The sequence below is a fragment of the Taeniopygia guttata genome, chromosome 3 (assembly GCF_048771995.1).
Source record: "Taeniopygia guttata chromosome 3, bTaeGut7.mat, whole genome shotgun sequence".
Taxonomy (NCBI): domain Eukaryota; kingdom Metazoa; phylum Chordata; class Aves; order Passeriformes; family Estrildidae; genus Taeniopygia; species Taeniopygia guttata.
In genome coordinates, this window is record NC_133027.1 from 68345552 (window position 1) to 68367983 (window position 22432).

Genomic DNA, 22432 nt, shown 5'->3' on the forward strand with positions numbered 1-22432 from the left:
TTTGGTCTTCTTCACCATACTAAAGAAAAATAGATATTCCAGCTATTAAAAATGCATGCAATAGTTGCATGAACTTATTGCATCGATTTATTAATGTCTTATAAATGTCTTCTATAAAAATAAATATAATTAAAATAAACCTCATAACAATGGTACTGCATCAAAAGAAATTATCTTTCTGATACTTTCACTATTATAAAATGTAGCTCTCTGACCTCATTCATCATACATAAAAACTGAAACAAGTCTCCTACACAAATGTGTAGTGCAGATTTTTATAATGAAGAATATCAGGACACCTGATACCATATCAGTGGAATGAACACCTTCAAACACATAATTAGTAGGTTCTTTATTGTGTCTATTACATCTCAAGATCCCTGCAGCACATGAATTTATTTTCAATATGCATCAAAATTCATGTAATTCATTTTTAGAGACACTAGAGATTCTGAGTGCTAAATGTAAGAAATATTTAAGGAACCTGCTTTACAGAGAGTTGCTCTGAAAAATGTTATTCAAAGGTGTATTGACTGGGACTTTTCTTTTTGATTCTTGTACATGCAGATAAATGTTTGGGCTTATAAGTATAGCGCACATAAATATGCTCTTAAGCATGAAAATTGCTTGAGTGGTTGGGTTTCAGTCTGAGTAAAGGGTTTGTCCTAAATTCAGGGTAATCCTATTCCTTAAAGCTGCTATCACTGGGACATGCATTCTGCAGCTGTCTTTGGCAAACATACGATGAATACCTCATGTATTTTGAGGTTCCCTGTGTTCACTATGTATTTCTGCAGCCCTTTTGAAGCAAATGACTCATTCTTCTCAGATAAAAAAAGCAATCAATTTGCTCATAATTTACTCTCTTAACATTTACTTTCTCTATACAATGTTATGAAAAATGTTGGAGTTTCCCCTTGCTGTTAAATGTAAAAGTCTCATGGTTTATTTGAAACAGGTAACTGATGAGCTCAGTTTAGCACACCTAATTGTCTTCTTTACTACTACAGGAGTCAATACAATGAAAGTAACACACACACAAAAAAGATACTTAATAAGGACCAAGTAAGTACACTGTGTCATAGATGGTAATTCAGCATTCTCACACTAAAATTGAATGAAATAGCTATTATTATATTTTTGCTTACCCTGCTTTTTTAATAATTGCATTTATAAACTTTGAATTGAATCATTGTTAAAGGCTGAGCTTTGCCTGAAGTCACCTGAGAATCCTGTAATGAATCTTTGGACAATAGACTACAGTGTAAAAAATCAAGACAAAGAATCAAGACTTTTCTTGATTCTTCTTTTCCCTCTTTCACCTCTTGTACTTTGTCCTTAAGGGCTGCTTTTAGTGCAATGTGAAAAAAAATCTGCAGATGAGACACACTTCAATGGATATTTCACCCTTTTAAAAGCAAAGCAATTGGCATTACAGTTTTGCAACCCATGGTAAGGAAGGAATATTAACATTCAGAAACTTCAGTTCCTACTTATCAGAGGATAAATGGACACAAGGTTATCAAGCAAAATAATCTGAACAGCATCAAAAGCAATAAATGTTCAATAGGAAATGAATTTGGTAAATTTTAAGGGCATTATAACTATTCACCATAACTTGTCCAAGAAGAGTAACATATTTGGTACTCCATTAAATTCTTTTAACCCTGTTTTTTTTTTAATGAATAAAGTAATTCAATTCCATTAAACTATGGAATCGTTTCTTTAAAGCAATTTGCAAGACCTAAACTCTCACATGTCTTTTTGTTTGCCTCCTTCAGTTTATTTCTCTTATCCAACTTTTTATGAGTCACTGGAATTACTTCTGAATCACAAACACATTTCGGTGATTCGGAAAACAACTGCAAAAAGAGGGACTCATCCTGGATTATTAAAATGATGACTGTAAATCTAGGTTTTTTAAAAAGCCCTTTTATAACTTGTTTATGCATGGCTTTCTCAAATCATCACTGCAGGACTGGTACTGACCTGCAAAGGAAGGCACCCTTCAGCTCCTGTTGCTGCTTCAGAATTCATATTCTGAAAAATGATGTAGAATTGCTGAAAAATTTGCCTTCTCAAAATTATGTAGCTATCAACAAGTCAACAATGTATTTTTCATAAGGAAATTACTTCTTACCTAAAAAAATTACAATTCTGTCATGAATACAGGAATTTAAAATGCTGTTTTTTGTATAAGGTTTTTGAGGTTAGAAATGCCTTTTGACCTGCATTCGCTTTTTTTGCCAACAGGAAGGGAAAAAAAGGTGTGGAAATGTCTGCAAACAGCATAAGTAGCTCTGTTAAAGCAATACAGAACATTGCTCTGGGGGAAGACAACATGCTTTTTGCAACAGAAAGATGTATCACAGACAATGGAAGATCAGCTGAAAAGGAAAATGAGCCATTGCCTGGACATCAGGGTGGGGTGAGCAGAAGTATTGCACAGAAGAGCCTCTTCAGTCTCCTGCTGAAGCTGGGTATATCCAACTCTGCCTTGGAGAATAAAGCCACATGGGATGATTTTGCTTCACACACTTGCAGCACACACAAAATGTCTTGCTGATTAATATAAAATCGTGTGCAAGTGGCTTATACTTATGTTTGACTGATACATCTCCAGTGGAAGATGTAGACAGGCTGGTGCTATAGAACTTCATCCCAGACAAAGAAGGAAATCAGTGCTATGTCTGCCCCAAAAATCCAAGAAAGTCAAAAGAATATCCATTGCCTTATCCAATTTCTGGATTTACAAAGAGGCTGCCAGGATTTTCACAGCTTGAAGGCAGGTGAGAAAGCAGAAAAAAGCTTTGCAGTGGGGGAGCAGAAACACCCCTCAATATTCTGACCATGGAAATTACAGGAAAATCTTCCTTCTAACACATCAGAATGTCTAAATTGGGCCAGAGTGGCATAAGGACATGGTTACACTTCCTGATAACATGCCCTTTGGCTCTGGGCTGTGGGAGCTCAGGGGTTTCCTCTCCTTTCATGTAACCACCTCAACGGGGCTGAGAAGCAATGGAAAAAATTCGTAGATTAAAATGCTGTAATTCCATTTCACAAGATATCACTATAACCAAGAAAGAAAATCCTGTAAATGAGGTAGCTGAAAGCTGCCTCAGGAGACCACCAGGGTTCAGAGGCAGCATGGCAGGGGTTTCAATTTCACATTGGCTGTAACTAAATGGTGAGGCAAATATGAAAATTCTTCTATTTGGTATATGCCTATTTAAACTAGATTTTATTAAAATACATTGTCAGTTTCAACCTCTGTCAAAAGCTGGTATATCAGACCTCTTATGGAATGTTCTAGAGCCATTCCAAAATGGCTCTGCTCTCCTATCACTATTACCTGTCACTCAATTCCAAATCTTCCTGTCTCTCCTATGGAAATAAATGTGTTTTGATAAGTTGTAGAGCTTCCTATTTCAAAACTTCCCTTTTCTTCTGGCAACTGCTCCATTTCCTCAACTCCTTTTATTTTTTCATTTATTTATAATAGCAGAGAAACAGAATCACTGAGAAACAACATTACCAGTTACTGTTTTGGTACGAACTCAAGTGATTTTGGGACAGAGGTGCCATTCTAAGTTTACTTTAATTCTGTATTTGCTACTTTTAACACCCACAATAACCATATATTAACTGAAATTTAAGGCAGTGGCCTTTTTTCTGGAACCTGGCAGGAAGAAACAAATATATAAGCTTTATACATCTCTGTGATCCAAGACAGGTATATGGGAAAATCTTCCTCCATGGCAAAGGAAATAAATCTATTCAAAAATTCAAATAGAACAGAATATGAAAAAATAAGTGAGAGTAGCATATCTGAATTCCAAAATAAATTAAAAGCCTCAAAGAGTTAATGACATAAAGACCAGGTACAAGCCTAAAACAGTGCATAGCTAAAATGTTACTGTGGAAACAAAATTAAAAATAAACCCCACTGTAAATGTTGAGCGATTGCCTTGCCAAGCACCCCACTGACCTACTGGAATGTACAAAACTGTCAAACTCCAATTTTATAACCAAATTCCACCTGTGTATTCTTCTGTGTTATTCTAAATAAAGGCCAAGGTCCTCAACAGGCTAACACTGAGAATAAGAAAAAAGGTGCCAGGGCTACTCCATAAGGGAGTATGAGCAAAAATTGAGAGTGGCCCCAGCACACGGGTCAAAGAGCAGGGCACAGCCCCACTGTCTCTGGAGGCAGCAGGTGACAATCAGTGCAGATGGGCAGAGCCCATTCACCAGAGCCCCAAAGGTGGTTAAGTGGTAAACTGGTCCAGGATACTTCCAGGGATTCTAGTCAGGAGCGGGAGGACAGGCAGTGCTGCAGAGAGGGTTGCAATGCAGGTTCAAGACCCGCACTTGAAAGAGAGGTACACCTGCTGACACTGCTTAGGGCAGGACTGGGGCTGCTCAGGGTAACTGAGGCCAGTCAGTGCTCTCATGGCCCTGAAACAGTTACATCTACACACAGTGTGCTTTAGTATAACTTACATTCATTTTTGTAAGTGCTGGTGATATGCTACCACATTACCAAAGACAGTAGGGCTGTTTCTCGATTTTGGACTGTTCATTACCGTTGCTTCAGTTTTTTTGCAACTTGTGCTTCTTTTTGATAATGTGTAATAATCTGAACAATTATGAAGCTATTAATTAAAAGGAAAAGCAAGCCTGCTAACCATATAAATAAATAAGTGTTATATCCTTTGAACTCCAGAAAGAATGCAGGAGTAAGCCACAGGCCTTGTCCGATGAACCACAGAAAGAGAAGCAGCACACCCCTATGCCAGGACATCTTAATACTAGGCATTACAATGGGCAAAAGGCAGAGATACCAGACAAAGTACTGGGATGTGCATACTTTGTTAAAAGTCACAAAAATAGCGGTGTGTAGGAAACAACTGAAGGCAAGGTCTCTGTAGAACGCTATGGAAACAACCAGGAGCAAAAGCAGCTGGGGCAGGAAAGCTGCGAGCCCAAGGGCAAAACTCCATCTGCTCTCTGCAGTCAAGTACAACATGTAGAAATAGGGAGAGAAGTTATGACGGATGTCTCTCCTAGTCAGGTGATAGAGGTAGGCGTGCTCCAAAAACTCCCAGCCATAGAGGTGATAAAATGCCACAGTCAAGGCAGCCAGCACTGATCCGGCAACTGTTCCAAAGAGTAGCACGTCGCGGTTCAGCATATTTACAAAAAGGTGCCAGAGGCGCGCCATGAACGCGACCTTTGCCGCTTTGTCACCCCGCGCACGCAGCGCCCCTTCCCCGCGGCCCGGCCGGGCGCGCAGGCGGAGCGCTATGGGCAGCGCGTAGGTCAGGGGATAGATTTTCATGTGCACGGCCAGCCCGTAGCACACGGCGGCCTTGCCCACGCTGCCCGCCTCCACCCAGTACAGGGTGGCGAGCACCAGCAGCGCCACCAGCGCCTCCGCGTTGCCCCGGCTGGACACGGCCATGGGCAGCGGGTTGAGGAGCCAGGCGGCGGCGCAGCACCCACAGGCGCGGCCGGCGGCGACCCCCCGGCGCCGCAGGGCCCGGTAAGCGACGCCAGCAGCCGCCAGGTCCCCGGCCACGAAGAGCAGCTTCCCGAAGGCCTCGGCGAGGAACACGTTGGGCGTGAGCAGCCAGGCCAGCAGCGGCGTGTAGCGGTAGGTGGCCCGCCGGTAGGGCGAGCGCCCCTCGGTCACCAGCCGCGCCGCGTCCGTGAACACCCGGTAGTCGACGTCGGTGTAGCGCACCCGCATGGTGCGGTCCTGGTGCAGGCCGTACAGCACCAGCGCCAGCCTCCCCAGCAGCCCCGCAAGCAGGGCCGCGCTCGCCCCCGCCATCCCTTCCGCAGGGGGTGCGGGGAATGCGGGAGCGGGGAATGCGGGAGCGGGACACGCGGGATCGGGCGCTCCCAGCAGGCGGGGCGCGGGTGGCCGCGCTCGGGGCGCCTTCCGCAGGTGCGCGCGGCGAAGAGGCGGCCTCGCGCCTGCGCGGTGCGCGCCGGAGCCGGGGCCGGGCGGGGCGGTGCTGCGGGGCGGCTCCGCGCTGTGCCCGGCCCGGCAGGGAGAGGGCCCGGAGCCGGGCCCGGGGGCTGTGAGGAGGGGCCCGTGGGGGCCATGGGCGGCGGTGCCTCTGCTGCGGGCCGGGAGCCGGGCAGGGCGTGGGTGCCGGTGTCCGGGGAGCGCTGCGGGTCACCGCCACCGCCCTGGCGCTGCCCCCGCCGCTGCCCACTGCCCCCTCACCCTGCCGGGAGCTGTCGGGCTCCAAGGGTGCGGAGGCGGCAGATGCAGTAGTAGTTAAGTAAGAAGGAAAAACAACATCTGTTATTTACCTTCCGCAAGTGGCTATGTTTTGCCTAGACGTATGAGCTCTCTCTAGAGCACTTAGATGAGCTTCCTGCCGCGGCAGATTTCGCATTAATTAGATCAGAAAATTAGTATCGTGAAAATTAGTATCGTGAAAATCGGAGCTTAGAGAGAGTCACTTGCAACAAAAGAATTAATTCCGCTCTATTTTGAGGGCCTAATATCTGTGTTTTTCAGATAGTTTTCCTGTCTGAATATTTGCTATCTCACATTTGAATTGGGGCTGATTGAAAAACAGGCATTTATTACTTATTACTATTGCGGGGTTTCATATTAGAACTTAGAAGGGATTTTCTTAGAGATGGTTTATTAATCAAAAACATGAATTTGCTTGTTTAGTGGTTGTTTGCAGCCTCTCTCATTTTTCTGAGTGGTTTCATTGGGAATATTGGGAGCTGCAGCATTGATGGCTCACATCAGTTACAGGAAATAATCTGCATTTTCTCGGTTCTGGGGACAACCATCAAAGAACTGGGAACAGATCTTTTGCACTTGGCAGAGGCATCTTGGAGGGTGGCCTAACTGGTAGGATATTCAGGGGACAAAAGATATTTTTGTTTGTGTGCACACAGTTACTAATTTTTATCTGTTAAGGCTGTTGTTCTCTGTACAACAGTACAATGGGATATAGTCTGAGATATCCAATGGGAGAAGCATAGTAACTAAGCTGGAGAGTCAGTTTTTCCTCTGTCAGATACTTGCATATTTTTTACTAAACTGGACATCTTCAATAGAAATCTCAAGGGAATTCTCCATTAACTCACCATATGATGTCATGAAGTCCTAAAACTGATTGTTAGGATGTTTCTGGGAAAGAGAATGAGGGTGGTTGTTGATCCTTGGTAAATAATTGCTTACTCAATACTGCTGTTCTACTTTAGAACAGGAAAGATTAGTAACATTTTATTTTTTCCCCTCTTTTATTTATCTTGTACTATAATGGCTGGGGTACTTTTAAAAATGCTTCCATCACCATATCCATTGTTGTGCCCAAGCTTTTATCTAGAAAAGCTAGGAGATTGATACTGGATAAAATCACTGGGACTGAAATAACTTGGAAGTAGATATATGTAGATACTACTAATTTTTTGGTTTGGAGAAGTTTGCAAGGAACTGTTCTTGCTATCTGCCAGCGTTCTCCCAGGATTGTTTGCTGTTTTGATGCCCTCATGGATGGAACGTGTTTTATTATTTCAGACCTTTTCAGACCCAGAACAGGAGGCTGTTCACGGTCAGATTGCAGTTTATTTGCTGAAGTGTGCAGTTTTAATGATATTGGTGGAATAATATGAGTTTAATAAATAAATCTAGGAATATGCTGGAGTCTCATGTTTTTCTTGTCTGTTTCTGACAGTTTGTTTTCAGGCAAATCTTTTGTTTGTATTTGAAATTAACAGAAGTTGTTAAGCTGTCGGTAGTGACTGTTTATCAGGATTCTAAAGAGGGAAAAAGTAGGTAATTTAATTCTAAAGGGTCATGAAATAAATAAAACAGAAAATCTGCCTTAGCTACTGCATATCCTGTGACTGTATGACATTGCCTGAGCTGGAAAAATAATTGATTTTCCTTATCAATAATTTAACATCTTCAAAATATGCTTGAAGCTCTTCAGAGAATTAAGATTTGGCTCAAAAAGGCATTTGGCTTCAGATTTGATACCAGCTTACTTAACCTGATTTGTCATATAGTGTAGACTTTAATGCAGGAAGGAGGGCAGTCTTATTAAAGTTATAAATTTGTTGTTCCTGTAAAAAGCTGCTTTTATTTATATCAGTCACCATGGGCCACTTTTAGAAAATGCTGGGCGATAAAAACTAATAGAACTACTGGAACTGAAGCTGACTGATTCCAGTGCACATGAAGGTACAAACAGCATGAAGAAAAGTGTGGAGTTGCCATAACATAAATAGGAATACATATATACGTGTATATTCACATGGGCATAAAGGTTTTATTTCACTGCCATCCCGGCATTTTGTTTACATGGTCTCAAAGATGGACCATCTTATAAACTGAGGTCACTTCCAAATGTGCTTCTATTGCCTACTTGTGATGGGGGATTATAAACCTGAACTCAAATACTAACTTCTCGCTTCACCTTCTGTAATAGAGACTACTTGAGCAGCACCAGGACAGATACTCCATAAACTATCTCGTACAAGCTGCCACTACTCAAGATTTACATGGCAGTGGTAGCATTAAAGGGCAATAAACTTGGGACCTTGTTGTGCCAAGCATTCTAAAGCCATCTGAAAAGCAAGGTCCAAGTGGAGGGTGGCAGCTGGAGTGGAGACAGTGCTATGCTGGTTCCTGCTCAGCCAGGGGCAATCCTCACATTTTGGGAAGGGTTAAGCTGAGGCTACTGCCATCAACAAAGATGAATATATTTGGCTGAAACCCAGATCTGATGGGTAGGGCTAAATATTGGAGGGACTAGCAGATTAAATCTGAGAACTTTGAGGAGAATAAATAGGCTAGTGAAGGTTGACAGTTAAAAGATTATTCTGTTGAACTAACATAAGGGAGATGTAGCAGTGCAAGGAAAAAGATACAGGTGCTGAGTTTTGGTGGTGAGAACGTCACTAAGATTCAGGTGGCCTAGGGGGCTAGACAAGCTGGAATATCTGAAAAATTATGGGAAAAAAGAGCAGTAAAAAGCTTTTTAGGAGGAAGGCAGTTGGAGGATGCTTCCATGCTTCCAGAATTTAGGTCATTCTACAGAGATCTCAGGGTGAGGCATTTCTCATGCAAGTCTCCTCTCGTAAACTAATTGTTAATGGCTAGCTATACTTTGTTGTTATGAGATAAAATTTGATCATAAGGGTTGTATGTTTTTCTGTAAGTTGTCATACTGTATGTATTCAGTGACACAAGTCTATATGTATAAAAAGTGGTAGGAAAATTGAGTATTTAAGGAAGTAAGGAAGATGCTGGGCAATAGCTGGTTTTAGGTCTTCAGACTTCTGAAAGGGGAGACTGGTGTGCTGTAATGTATTACAGTTCCCTTCTAGCTCTCTTGGGTTTTGAGCTCAGAATGTTTCCTTGCACGAGAAGTACTCCTGCCTAATATATTTGTAAACTGACAGTAAGTTTTTGATAATATGATAAGTACAATCTGTTTCTTGCAGCACATGAAATTCTGTAGAAAAAGTGACTGACACTTTTCTCAGCTATTTTGAGCTTGATAAAATTAATTGGCTTTGCAAATAGGATTGATGCCTTTCAAATATTTGTAGTGTGATGAGTTTTAGATATTATTAGCAAAAGAGAAATATAATTAAGATTATGTACGGAAGTGTTCCTTTTTGCTTTAATATTGGAATGAGTAAGACAAGAGGGTTTGCAAAAATTAGCTGAAAAACACATTAGAACTCTTCACAGAAGAAAATCACTGTTATATATAGAAAAACACCCCTCTCCTTTAAGCTTTTTCTGTTAATGTATTTTCTTAAAACTGCCTGATAAATCTATACCCTTATTTACACATTGTGCTGTAAATGTGGCTATTTGGAGGATGTGATTTGAGTTGTAAAGGAATTTTTTTTTCCACCACATTGTGATTTTGCACAATATGCTTTCAAGTGGTGTTGGTAGAGTTCTGCTTGCAGTGGTTATGCTGATTTTATGTCAGTGTATTAGGTACAATTCCAGCCCTTCAGGGAGAATAAGTACTGGATAAAAATTAGTCCATAGGGTAACCTGTTAAATTTACCATTAGAAAGTAAAGAAAATATTATATCTGAGAAAACACATGTGATGCCAAAAATAAGTCCACTGAAGCATGATGCTGGCCTAGGGGGCAATTGCAAAAATAAGGCCTGTTTTGCTTTGAGGCCATGGGAAATCTAAGGTGTGATATGGTAAACAGGAGTTGCCTTCATCTAGGATGGACAGTGCCCAACTCTTACTGCCTGACTTACAGTACCAAAACAAAGCACTTTCCCTCTTTGTGCACTGCTTCTATAGCTTTAGCTAATGGTGCAGGCAGCCCAGTGGATTAGGACTCCAGAAGTGGGAGTCATACAATCCAGGATTGTGTTGAATTTCCTTTACTTTAAAATTTTTTTCCTATTCACTTCTGCTAATAAAAGAATGCAGAGAGAGAATTGATGAACCCAAGCAAAAGAGAAACTGGAGCCAAATGACAAATTATGGATTTAGGAGACTGAGGGTTCCTGGCACCAGACCTCTGGTTTCTGACCGTTGTGCAGAATTGACACCTCCAGTGACACCTCCAGAAAGCACCTGTGAAAGGCTAAATCTTATTGTGCTAAGCATCACTTCTTGCCAGCTTTTGAATGTGTAAGGGAAACATTTTGTGCATTTTTTAGTTTATAACTGCCTAATTTTTTTCCAATTCTTTGGAAGGTGAAAAGAGACAAAACTTGAAATGTAACTTTGCTGTTCTGAGGCTGTGTTGTGTTTGCAGTTACTCACTGAGATAAGAACAAGTAACTGTAATTACAGATAAAGTCTCAAGCTAAATCTTGCAGAGTTGGTTGATAGGAACACTAGATATTATTCTCATCACCTCTATTTCTTATGATTTTGTGCATCAAATGGATTTCCAAGGTGCTTTATTTACAATAGATACAAATATGAGTTCCAAGTCTTTAGGGCAGATGGAGCAGTTATTTTATTTTATATTGCACTAAAAAAATTATAAATTTACACAATAAAATCAATTATGCAGTTTCCTGCTTTTGGCTTCATGGGCAAAACTGATCAGTAGTTCAGAGAAATTAATATCTTAATTTCATTTATACTTTGTGACCAAAAATTGGCTTATGAAGTGCTGCCTCTCCTTCTCACAGTAAACATCTTACTGTTTCTTCTGACTGTAATCTTGATGACAGTGTTGCATATACTTTGAATGCCAGATGCAAACACTGAAAATCATAAAGAAAAGGTCTCTTAACTGTCTCACTTCTTGGTGGCATTTTGATCCAGTCACAGTGAAAAGAAAGGGAAGATAGTTGGATAGGGATATAGTTGAAAGTGGTTGTGGGAGCACATGCTTCCCATTGGATGATTCTCACTTTCATTGGGGAAGTCTCACATGCTTGGGCAAGGGATTGTTGTCCTACCACCTGCTTTATTTGTGCTGACAGAATGCCTTAGCTGTTCACACAGACCTAAGACAGAAGCAGTACAATATGAGAGATTCAGACCTGCAAGTGGTGTATTGGACAATAAATAAAAGTAGATGCCTTTTGGATTATTATTTCTTTTACTTCTCGATAATATGGTTCAGTCTAACTATTTTTCCAGCAGTAGCTGTGCAGCAGTTCAGAAGCAGCTGTTACAAAAGGCAGAGCTCAGCTTCTAGGGCTGACTCTGCTGGAAGGGCTCCAGAGAGGCTGTTTTTGAGGAGCTACAGCATGTGTGTGTGTGTATAGAGACCCTGGGACCCCTCCTGTGGGAGTGGTGGAAGAGAAGAGGGAATAACTTGCTGTTGTTTAGTTTTCTGTTCTTGACTGGGGATGTCTAGAAGGAGGAAAACCCTACCAGCACTATCTCCCTTGGATAGAATGAAGGAACATCCTATCCTGAAAGAGCAAGGAGCAGCTGTTGGGGAGCTCTAGTCTGTAGAGACATGAGTAGTCCTCTGGTCTACCCAAAGCTGATTTTGCCTTTTGCTTCCAAGTGTGTTTAAGATCTATCTTCCTAAATAGATGTTTGGATTTACAAAAAATGAAACAAACAAACAAAAACACCCCAAAGATAAACAACAACCAAAACCAAAAACCACATTAGCTTTTCTCACAAAAGAGTGCTCTGGTTGGTACTGCTAGCAGGTATACAGTGTGTGTGGAAAAATGAGAATGAAGATTATCTGGGTTTCTGCATCTTCCAAAAGTTTTTAAAAAACCAGTTTTTCCCCATTATATTAAGCTTCAAATAGTCCCTCTGGGAAGGGAAGGAAACATTCTTTCAGCTGGCTTTGGTGCTTTTGGCCTTAACCAATAAAGGGCTTTCCTGTCTTCTCTCATGAATTATTTACAACTGGTTGAATAACTGTTTAAATATCTTTTGAACTCTTACTATTGTTAAAATTATCCCCTTCAATATTTTCTGGATGATGGCATGGTCTTCTAAATATTTTTTGGGAAAGAATCCTCAATTTTTCTAAAATTTTTTAAGGGCATTTTTGAGAAAATGAGGATCTATCTTTTTAATGCCATTGCCTTCCTCTTTTTGATTGCTTGTCAGAGAGATCATCTGGAAAATTGTCCCTGAGTAATAATTCTATCTTATTATTCCTTTTGTATTCCTGTTGTATTCTGTGTAGTGGTTAAGATGCCATTGTACTTTGCACTACAGAATCATAACCTAAAGAGAGATGTCCTAGAGACTCAGCTTTACAGGATGTGTCCTTCACTAGCTAGGTGAAAATTCACCTTTTTTCTTCCCAGTACCTTGGGTTTTTATCTCCTAAATATTTAGCTGCTCTTCATTCAATCTCTGGCAGTTACTTGGCCAGATCAGTTGCTTATGCACTGTCTGTCTGAGCTCTGCCTCTTGCTGTGTTAATGATCACAGGTGCTGGTGCTTCCGCAGAGTATAATTACCTCGTAGCAAAGTTCATCCTGTCTTTGTTGCACTCTGGCATAGTTCTGTCCCTTCTTCTTTCAGTATCGAATGATACTGTCCCCTAAGCTTATGTTTGTCTGTTAACTCAGACTTCAGAGCTTATTCATTCTCTGCTGATTCAAAGTGACAGCTGTGCCATCAATCTGTTTGTCAGTTTTTCCCCCACTTGGTGTGTTGGAGATGCTCTGCTTCACACAGAGGCTCGGGAATGCTGTCTGGCCCTTTGTGCTCTGCAGGTCTGCTGCACCTGAATCAGAAGTTGGAGTCAGACTTCATTGGTGTGAGCGCTCATGGTTTCAGTGGCAGAACTCCTATTATAGGAGGGAAAACCCAAGGAAGATGACTCAGGCAAGCAACGTTTGCAGGCTTGGGACAATTCATACGTAGTGTTCTGTATCTGCAGTGCAACTGGCAACAGACATGTCACTTGTTTCAGTATTGCTTGTCTTTCTTCATTCTGGTTGCTGTTGAATTTCAATATTTGTCCTTGCTGACTGCCACATTGCTGAGTTTGACAGGTTGTTGCCAGAATTTCAGTCTGCTGACATAAACTTTGTATATATTTAAGTAGAGATTCAGCCAGTGGTTATCCTGTGTCAGAGTAGATTCTGCTTTGATTGTAGAAGACTAGTAGAGAGTGCATTTTGAGAGAAAGAGGACAGCTATATCTCATATTTATTTGGTGAACCTTTCAAAGAGTTGATTGTGCCAAAAAATACAGTATGAAAATATAAGAAGTGTTTTGGGTTGAATACCAATGCAATGAAAAGTAACCGTAGTTTTTCCTTATTTTGATTATTGTGTATTGGTGCAAATTGTAAGGTAATTGTTTCTGTAAAGAGAACAGATTAGTCAGAACTTGATACTTACCAAGAACTCATGCTACATAAGTCTGATAGAAATTGTCGGAGTTCCTTGAACAGCCAAGACTGGAATCACACAAAATTAGCATTATGTTGAACTATATGTCATGCTTCTACAGAATGCAAAAATTACTTGCAATGATCTTACTACTCAAGTGCTTTCTGGGGTAACTGTGTTATTCCTGAAAATTAGATGAAAAGATACATTTTCTACTCCCAGTAAAAATCCTGTTGTAGTAATTTTTAGCTAGGATAATCCAGAGAGAGTTGAGAAGTGAAATTTCTGCATCAGTAAACCTGTGGGCTTCTTCAGAAGGACTGCTCTGTCTTTTAATACTTGTTAAAATAATTTGAATTTTTAAAAGATGGAACGGTTCTTTGTACAAAATTACTAGGAAAGTACTTTTTAAAATTCTGTCTTTTTTATTTTTAAAATAATTTGAATTTTTAAAAGATGGAATGGTTCTTCATAAAAAATGACTAGGAAAGTACTTTTTTTTGGTTTTGTTCTGTATTGTTTTGATTGAGTTGATGTATAAAGACAATTTCCCTTTCTGAGAGCCAGGCTATTTATAGAACTGCATAGGAAAAAATTGAGCAGATCTTGCCCAAGGGAATATTGCTAGACTCCTCCCTTAGCACCATCAACACCAGAAAGATTCATTTATTCAGTGTCCCTTTTGATTTTCCTCTGAATTTCAGAGTTCAAACTTCAATGAAGTAAGAGTATCTCAACCAGAAAGAGATACCATATTGAGATTTGAGTTCCCCATATTCTTTGATGTCCTATTGCAAAAGTTGGTGTATATTTTCCATTTGAAATAAATGGAAAATCTACCTCATTCCTTGGAGAATTCTTAAAAACGAAAAAAGTTCATAATGGGAATTTATCTCTAAGCCTAAGTTTAAAATGTTTCATCTGTTTTTCCTTGCATCACACAGACGTGTCATGGCTGTGGCTTTTCGTGTAAGCATAGGGGCATCACACATTTTTGTTTGAATGGATTTAAAAAGAAAAATAAGAAAGTTTTCACATGAAGTGGGGAAAGTTCTAATAGATAATTTTAACCTAGGTTGTTTGTTTTAATTTTTAGGCAAATATTAACACATTCTCTGTACTGTTTCTCCAACCCTAACAACTTACAAATTAACTCTGATGAAACAAATGGTATAAAACATTTTTATTACCAGAGTAATTGACAGTTTTATTTTGTGGATCTTTAGGGTCTCTTGCCATGACTCTCCAGTTTTGGAGATCTAGTTTAAAAATACAAGAAATTTTCTGCCCCTCTATTTGGAGAGGGAAGAAAACAAAGGAAGTTTTTGTGGATATTCTTCAAACTAGGAAAAATCTACTTGTGTTGTAATCTTTGCCACATTTTCTGTGGGTTGAACAAAATCCTGTCACAAAAACTTTGACTTCTGTGGAGATATTTGAAAAACTTCAGATGCTGCCATCAGTCTGGGAGTTGTGAAAACAGTGTGTAAACAGGTACCTAGAGTGCTTTCAGCACTCTTCTGTTCTTCTTAGAACACTCATAGTTGACATGGTGGGGACGGTGTAATCACAGAAGCATTTAGTTTGGAAAAGACACTGAAGGTCAGATCTAACTGTGATGGTACAGGTTCATTTCCTTTCTGGCTTTTGTAGACCTGGGATGTCTTCTCTTGCTGTAGATACCACTATTCTTGAGAGAGAGGTGGATAAAACCTATAACTACTAAGAAGAGCTTCCTGCAGGTGGTGGTGCTGGTGAAGTCAAGTATTTTCCAGGTGTATGTTTCATGCTAGGTACCAAGAGGATCAGACACCATATGGATTTGTCAGGTTATTTAAGAAAAAACATCACACTATGTATGGAAATTGGAATATGCTTTTAGTAGCATCTGTAATAGCCTCAGGAAAAGATCCTTATGTGTCTTCTCACTTTGTCTTTAAGATGCTGCTTTTGGGGTTACTAAAAAGCAGTGGAGAAGGTGACAGAATAAGCCATTTCCTATAAAATTGGCAAATAAGTTCAGAACATAACCATATACTGTTTCTTTAAATAAATAAACAAAAAACTAAGCTAAATATGAATTAAGCCAAATATGAGATAGTAATATGATAGATTTGCTGCCTGTAGCATTCTTGTCCACTTTTGATTTTTTGGATATGAAGTTTACTGGCAGGTTAGCGGTGGCAGGTGTTGTCTGGCTTTGATTGCAGTGTAATCCTTGCAGAGGTGGCAGCAAATGGGCCTGCGTGCTTGGACAAATCATAAAGCAGAAGTGCACAGTCAGTACATTTGTGTGAGGTGTTTACTTTGAGGTAATATTTAGTTATACATTGGCTCATGCTCCTATTGTATGATGAAAGTACAGCCAATAATGCTGCTCTGGAGAGTTCCGTGTTTTCTGAAGGTAAATATATTGTTGTACATGGGAGAAGGAGAAAAAAGGTTTAATATCTAGAAAATACATATGTGAAACAGTTCAAGGCTTTTGATTATCTGAGTTCTGATTGCATTGAATTTTTTTTTTTTAATATACTCCAGGTACATCATAATTTACGTTTTATTACATATCAGGGTATGTGATGATGTTGCTGCTGTAATTCTCTGGCAATCCAATGTACAATTATGACAAGAATTACTAATTCTTTTCCTTTTTTTTTTTTTTTTTGCTTAAATACAGAGGCATATAAAATTGAAGGTAATAAAATTAAACTTGGCAGACTGTTGCTAGTTTGAATTGTTTCAAAGAAAATGACTGGGGAGAAGATGAAAAAACAGCAAAATTAGAAGCCTTCTTTTTTTTCAAGTTCTCATTAAAATACTTTGGCTTGGCATTAACTATTCCATGTGACAGTCAGTTTGATTTGAATGTTACTGAAGACTGTCTCCAGCTTCTATTCCCCAGGAGTCTAGGTGAATCTTTTTGGAGGTATACTGAATTAAAGATTAATAGCAGTAGAGAAGGGAATATGGAAGGGCTAACTTGACTAAGGCATTATAGGCTTCACTTACTACCTTTTAGGGATTAATTTGTAACAAAGATTTTTATGAACTATTGAATTTCATGAACTACTTAAGTCTGTTCCCATGTAAACTTAAGCCTTCATTCTTTCAACCTACATTTAAAGTTTAAATATGTATAAGTGAAGAAACACTAAATCCAGAATTTGGTTCATTATCACAAAATGCTACTCACCTCAGTAATTCTCCTATTATTTTCTTTGAATGAGATAATGCAGTATATTACGTTTTTGTGTATGTGTATGGTCTGTAGTGGTATCCAAGTCAAAAGTGCAGAATTGTACTAGTTGACCTTAGGAGGATTTAAGAACTGAGTATTCAAACCTCCAGCTTGACTGATAACAGTCCAAAACAGCAAGGACAAGGAAATGCCCAATCACTGCAGCCTTCACCATCTTCTTGAAGTCTTCAGGAAAATTCAGGCTAAGGCCAACATCTTTTGTGGGAATAAATTTAGCCCAACACTTTTTGGTAGACTTCCAAGCACTTTTCTTTCAACACTTTAAAGACGAGCGTTAGACAGCTTTAATAGATGACTTGCTGATATGGCCAGCCTTTTGTATGCTTGCTTATTTATTCCCTTATCACTGCTTGTTTTAACTTGGCAAGTGAATCTTGTCAGCAGTATTGCATCATGCTGTATAAGTCAGCAGCTTTGCTCATACATTAAAATTTATCCAAAACACAACTGAGCTTTGGTTAATGGAAATGAGAAATTATACTTTGAAACAAGTAATTCTTACAGCAAGAACAACTAAGAACTATCTTTAGATTTAAGCATGTACATTTCTAGAAAGCCACAGACTGCTCAACATGACAGTGCTTGTCATAAAACTGGTAGGAGGGATACCTGCTTAAATTTGCAAATGGGAAAGAGTACCTGTATTAAACTGAAAGGTTATTTTAAGGGTGTAGCTCTTGCATGTATGTTTTTTTTTAGTATTAATGTGTTATTTTCACAAACTGTTCTTGTTCAGCTTCTTTCTCCCTCTCTCTCCTCCCATCTTTTTTGAAGGAGTGGGAAGGAGTCACACATCTTTAATGCATCTTTAATGTGATAGTCTGAAAATAATTCTAAGTATAATACTTACAGTAACTGTGATGAATAAAGAAGCTGTTATCTTAAACCTTGTTACTTTTGCACTGCACCCTCACAAATATGATCTCACTCTCAGGAAAATTTGAGAGCTCAGTCTTTTTAAAAAGACCTTGATTACAGCTCTACCAGCCAATTGTTTGACAATCCACATGATACAATAGTATTTCTTCTTGTGCACTAATTGAAATATGGATGGGTGAGGGAGAAATTATAGTTTTGGGCCTTAAGACTGCCTCTGTTAGGAAACTTAGCAGGGCTAGGGATTGTGTTTCAGCACTGCCCTGTATATTCAGTGAATTTCCTGGTGTGATTTTCACCTGAGGCAATTGCTTTTTTTTTTTTTTTTTTTTTTTCCCCTGACAATACCTTGTGATGGATATAATGGACTAGCAACCATTTAACCATTTGCAATGAGGAAGAAACCCCCCTTGTTTTGAGGGAGTACAGATTAGCCATATGGATGCGAACTGTTATGCCACACTTCCCAAAAGTAAGTTAATGGAGAGTAGCCTCTTTCATTTCCCATAGAATTGCAGTTCTATGGCCCAGTGAGACAAGGACTTGGTGATAGGGCTGAGGTCTTAAAGGGTGCAATTATGAAAATAATTGGAGTTATTTTCAGTAATTGAAGTGGTAGGAGAAACAGAAGTATCTTGGAGGAGATGGCTGTTAACTTGAGTCTGTAGCAGTATGCAAATGTTGAAGGTAACAAATGTGGCTAAAGGTTGAGTTCTCCAAGAATAATAATGTCTGTATTTTTAAAAAGAAATCTGAAATTTTGATTTTATTTTATAAATAAAGGCTAAACCATCGGTAAATAGAGAATGGAGTATTGTCTGTAGGTTTTGAACCCAGAAACCTGAGCAAATTTAGGAAATTTTGCCTGAAGTTGCTGAAACTATTTGAAAAGCAGTTGTATGTATAAAATCACCTTCACTTAGCACTGATATTGAAGTACTGCTCATTGTTCAGAAGTAACAGAAAATAACTGATTCCTTAGCCTTCTAGTTTCCCCCACAAAGTAGACAAATTATCTGCACTTGAATTTAGTCAGAGCATCAGGGTCTACCTTTGATTCTTACTTAAATCCAAAATTAAATTATGAAGGTATTTGTTAGATTAAAATACCAAGCATCTTTTCCCTAAACACTCTCCTTTATTAAAACTGTGCTCACAAATCCTATTATAGGGTTTGTATTGAACTCTGATTTTTGAAAAGCTAATAGCATTTTAGTATTAGCTGAATACTGTTTAGGAAAACGGTATTTTCCTAAAAGCCTACAGAAAATCCAGGTCTGCATAATGTGTGGAATGTATGAAAGTCCTTTCCTTACATGTTGCATGTCTCAAAATACAAAGCAAATTCAATTTTTTGCTTCCCAAATAATGCATCTGCTGCTTGAAATTACACAGATTTCCCTGTATTTTATGAGCCATTCTTTCTAGTCTCTTTCCCTCAAGCAAAACATACTGCTATGATCCTAGGAATACCACACCTAGATTTTTTTGAAAGATTAATTTCTTCAGGGAGAAATGCCCATCTGCATGCTAAAAATGTTTTTCCTTTCTCTTACTGTGTTTCCAACTTCCTCCTTGACAATAAAATCCTATTTTATGTCCTTTTATTCTGTTTTTTACCTAATTGTACTTGACCTACTATGGGGCAGAAAGGTTTTGTACTATTTTCTCTTTCCTTTAAATTCATTACCCTAATTTGTCTCTCATTGTTCATCTGCTTGCTTCATAACTGCAAATTTTTCATGTTTATTTTGCTCCGTGTGCCAGAGTGACTGTCTTAGTGCTGTTTGCCAAGTAAGACGTTCCAAATGACTTGCTCCCATTTGTGACCGGGTATAATTGCACTTTCCTCTCCCATAGTTATCTCCCGTTGTGCTATGTGTCAGAAACAAGCTCACTGGCTCCTTAGGATGCCGCTGGAATGAGGTTTCAAAGAAGCCCTGCCAGGTGGGATTCCAGAAGGTCTGGAGACCAAAGCCACTTTCCTTACTGTACCTCAGGGAGCTGTGGTTTCTCAGGAAATTGCCATGAAATGGGGATTTTGAAGGCTGTGGAATAACTAAGCCCTCACCGGTGGGGTCTTGCTATTCAAATCGGGAAGTTGTGGCTGTCCTGAGAAACACTTCTGGATTTTTCTCAGCTTTGGGAAGGTGTGCCTTGCTTGGAGCCCTGTGCTGATACTGAGTGCTCCTGAGCTCCTGCCTGCCTTGGTAGCCTGAAAAGTCAGTCTACCAATACAGAAGATATTAAAAAACCAAAAGGTTCAGGACTGAGAGAAAGAAAACTGGACGGAGGAAGGAAAGGGGATGGTTGCTGTCTCTGCACCAGTCACTCAATCTCAACACTGTAGCTGTAGGATGAAATTCAGGCCCCAGTGAGCAAGTTGGACTTTGAGTTCCCTACACAGGAAATAAGTGTTTCAGGTCATTTAGCACATGCTTTGTGAAGTCAGTGTATTTTTAACGAGGGAAACAACACAAAAAAGGAAGAAGGTCGTTTCTCAGCAACCCATAACTGACGTATGCTGCCAGCAGCATAACTAGGAGTTAGAGCCCTCCAATGGTCTGTAATGGAGATATTTCTCTGATAATAATATTTTCAATCTCTTCCCCACCTCTTTGACAAATAAATTGGGAGGATTCTACAGTTTATATGCTTGTCCTGGATATAACTTAATTTGCAGAAAGTGCAATTCTTTGTTTAGAACAAGAGACAGCCAAAAAGGACCCTGGACCTGAACCTTTGTATTACATCCCAGTGCTACAAGTAGTTAGAACTATGTAGATTGGTACCTAAAGGTGGTTGCTGTAAATGTTTGCTTACAAAGTGAATGGTGAAAATTCTTGATTTTTTTCCCAAGCCCTCTAATTTAATTTTCAGAGGCAGTTAAAACTGTTAATAATTACAAATCACAAAGCGTTTGGTGACCCGAGCTACATTAATCTGTATGAGTAATGCAAATATGTTTCTTTTAATTAAACACATCTTAAAAAAGTTAAAGATCTGAAAAAAAAAATTAATCATACATTGTGTCCCACTTTTGATGCCCTAGGAAACTCCCTTTTCCATTCCATTTTTTTGTTGCTTCACATGTTTAATTGTAATGTTCTAGATACTGTTCCAAGAAAATCTTCAGAAATATTTTGTCAGTGTTCAGTGAAGCCAGTTGAACTTTACCATTTGGACAGGTTTCTTTGTTGGTAGGGATGCTTTATTTGGCTCAGACATTAGTGTTGCATTTGTTTAAATTATTATTTATTTTTAAAGGAAGAGGTACTGTCCTTTAAATGACCTATTGGAATTTTTGCAGGTCAAACCTTGATTTCTTGCCTTTAATCATGGTGCTTTTTTTTTTCCTAGACATGAATTCTGCTAGGATGCTTTAAACAGATTTTAGAGCTACTTGGCTTCCACTCTGAGAATAATAATGTCTTTTTTGGCAAGAGAACTGGGCAAAGAAGGATCTTTGAATACTGCAGAAAAGTTAGTATGTGGAAATAGCAAAACTCCTCACCTCCTTGTGCCAATGCATGAATATTTGATATCAGTGAAAACTATGACAGCATTTTCACTTTTAGGAAGGAGGATAATAGTGGTTTGAGGAGGAAGGAAGGGCCTATGAGGTGGGGATGCTTCTGTTACAGTCTGTAGCAAAAGCTGAATAAAACATCTAATTTGTCTGGAGTTGTAGGACTTACTCTTAGAGGATTTTTGTGCCAGAATGAAAACTGCAGTGTAAGTTTGGCTGCTTAGACATGCAGTCATTGCCTCAAAGCACTCTTCTCTCTGCATCCACAGACTGTTCTACTGTAGAGCAGCAGTTCCTTGCTTTTCTGCAGACTGCAGGAGTCAGGAATCTGCACTGTGGAAGAGGAGGAGGAAGTGTCACTTCTGTCCTTTTCATTTCCCTCTGAATTGCTGGCATGGAGAGGTTATCCGGGTAGTATTGCCCAAGTGCTGGGTAGTGAAATGGAGTGAGGCCAGAATGAAGAGAATGGAACTGGATGTGGCACTTGTACCCTGTGATGATGCCATTATTACCTGGTGTTATTTAGAATTGAAACATTTTCACATTACTGGTAATCTCCATCCATTTGAGTTCATGACTTTATTCTCTTTCTACTCTAATAAACAAATACTGACCTTCAATTGTCACAGATGCCTGCATACAAATTATTGGGATATTGTATTTAGCATTGTGGATAAGGCTGAGCAGGACAATCAATAGCTGTGTTGTGACTGGCAAAGCACTCCTAAAATATTTAGACCATCAGGAGCAATATACTGGAACATGCTTCTCCAAACCAAAATGATATTTAGTTGGCTAAAAATGTGATTAGGTTGGCATGTGTAGTTACATTTCTGTATCTGCTGTTTGCTTCCTCTATGTGAGTTTCATGTCTGATAAAGCTTGCTGTGAAAACTTTTTGTGGAAAGTGATTGCTGCTTTGCAAGGTATTGTCAGTCCAAATTGTAGG

At 39.4% G+C, this 22432-nt stretch overlaps 2 protein-coding genes across 2 annotated transcripts in view; one reads left to right on the forward strand and one right to left on the reverse strand.

Annotated features, from left to right (window-relative positions):
• Positions 1–337: 337 nt before the first annotated feature.
• PIGM (phosphatidylinositol glycan anchor biosynthesis class M) lies at positions 338–5967 on the reverse strand. The gene has a single exon (XM_030268216.4). The coding sequence runs from the start codon at positions 5837–5839 to the stop codon at positions 4586–4588; it is 1254 nt and encodes a 417-aa protein (XP_030124076.4). The 5' UTR covers positions 5840–5967; the 3' UTR covers positions 338–4585.
• Positions 5520–22432, forward strand: part of RGS7 (regulator of G protein signaling 7) — a 255301-nt gene continuing 238388 nt past the window's right edge. Inside the window, exon 1 of the mRNA XM_072927072.1 lies at positions 5520–5659. The gene's annotated coding sequence lies outside the window, so the exon portion shown is untranslated. The remainder of the gene's footprint in view (positions 5660–22432) is intronic.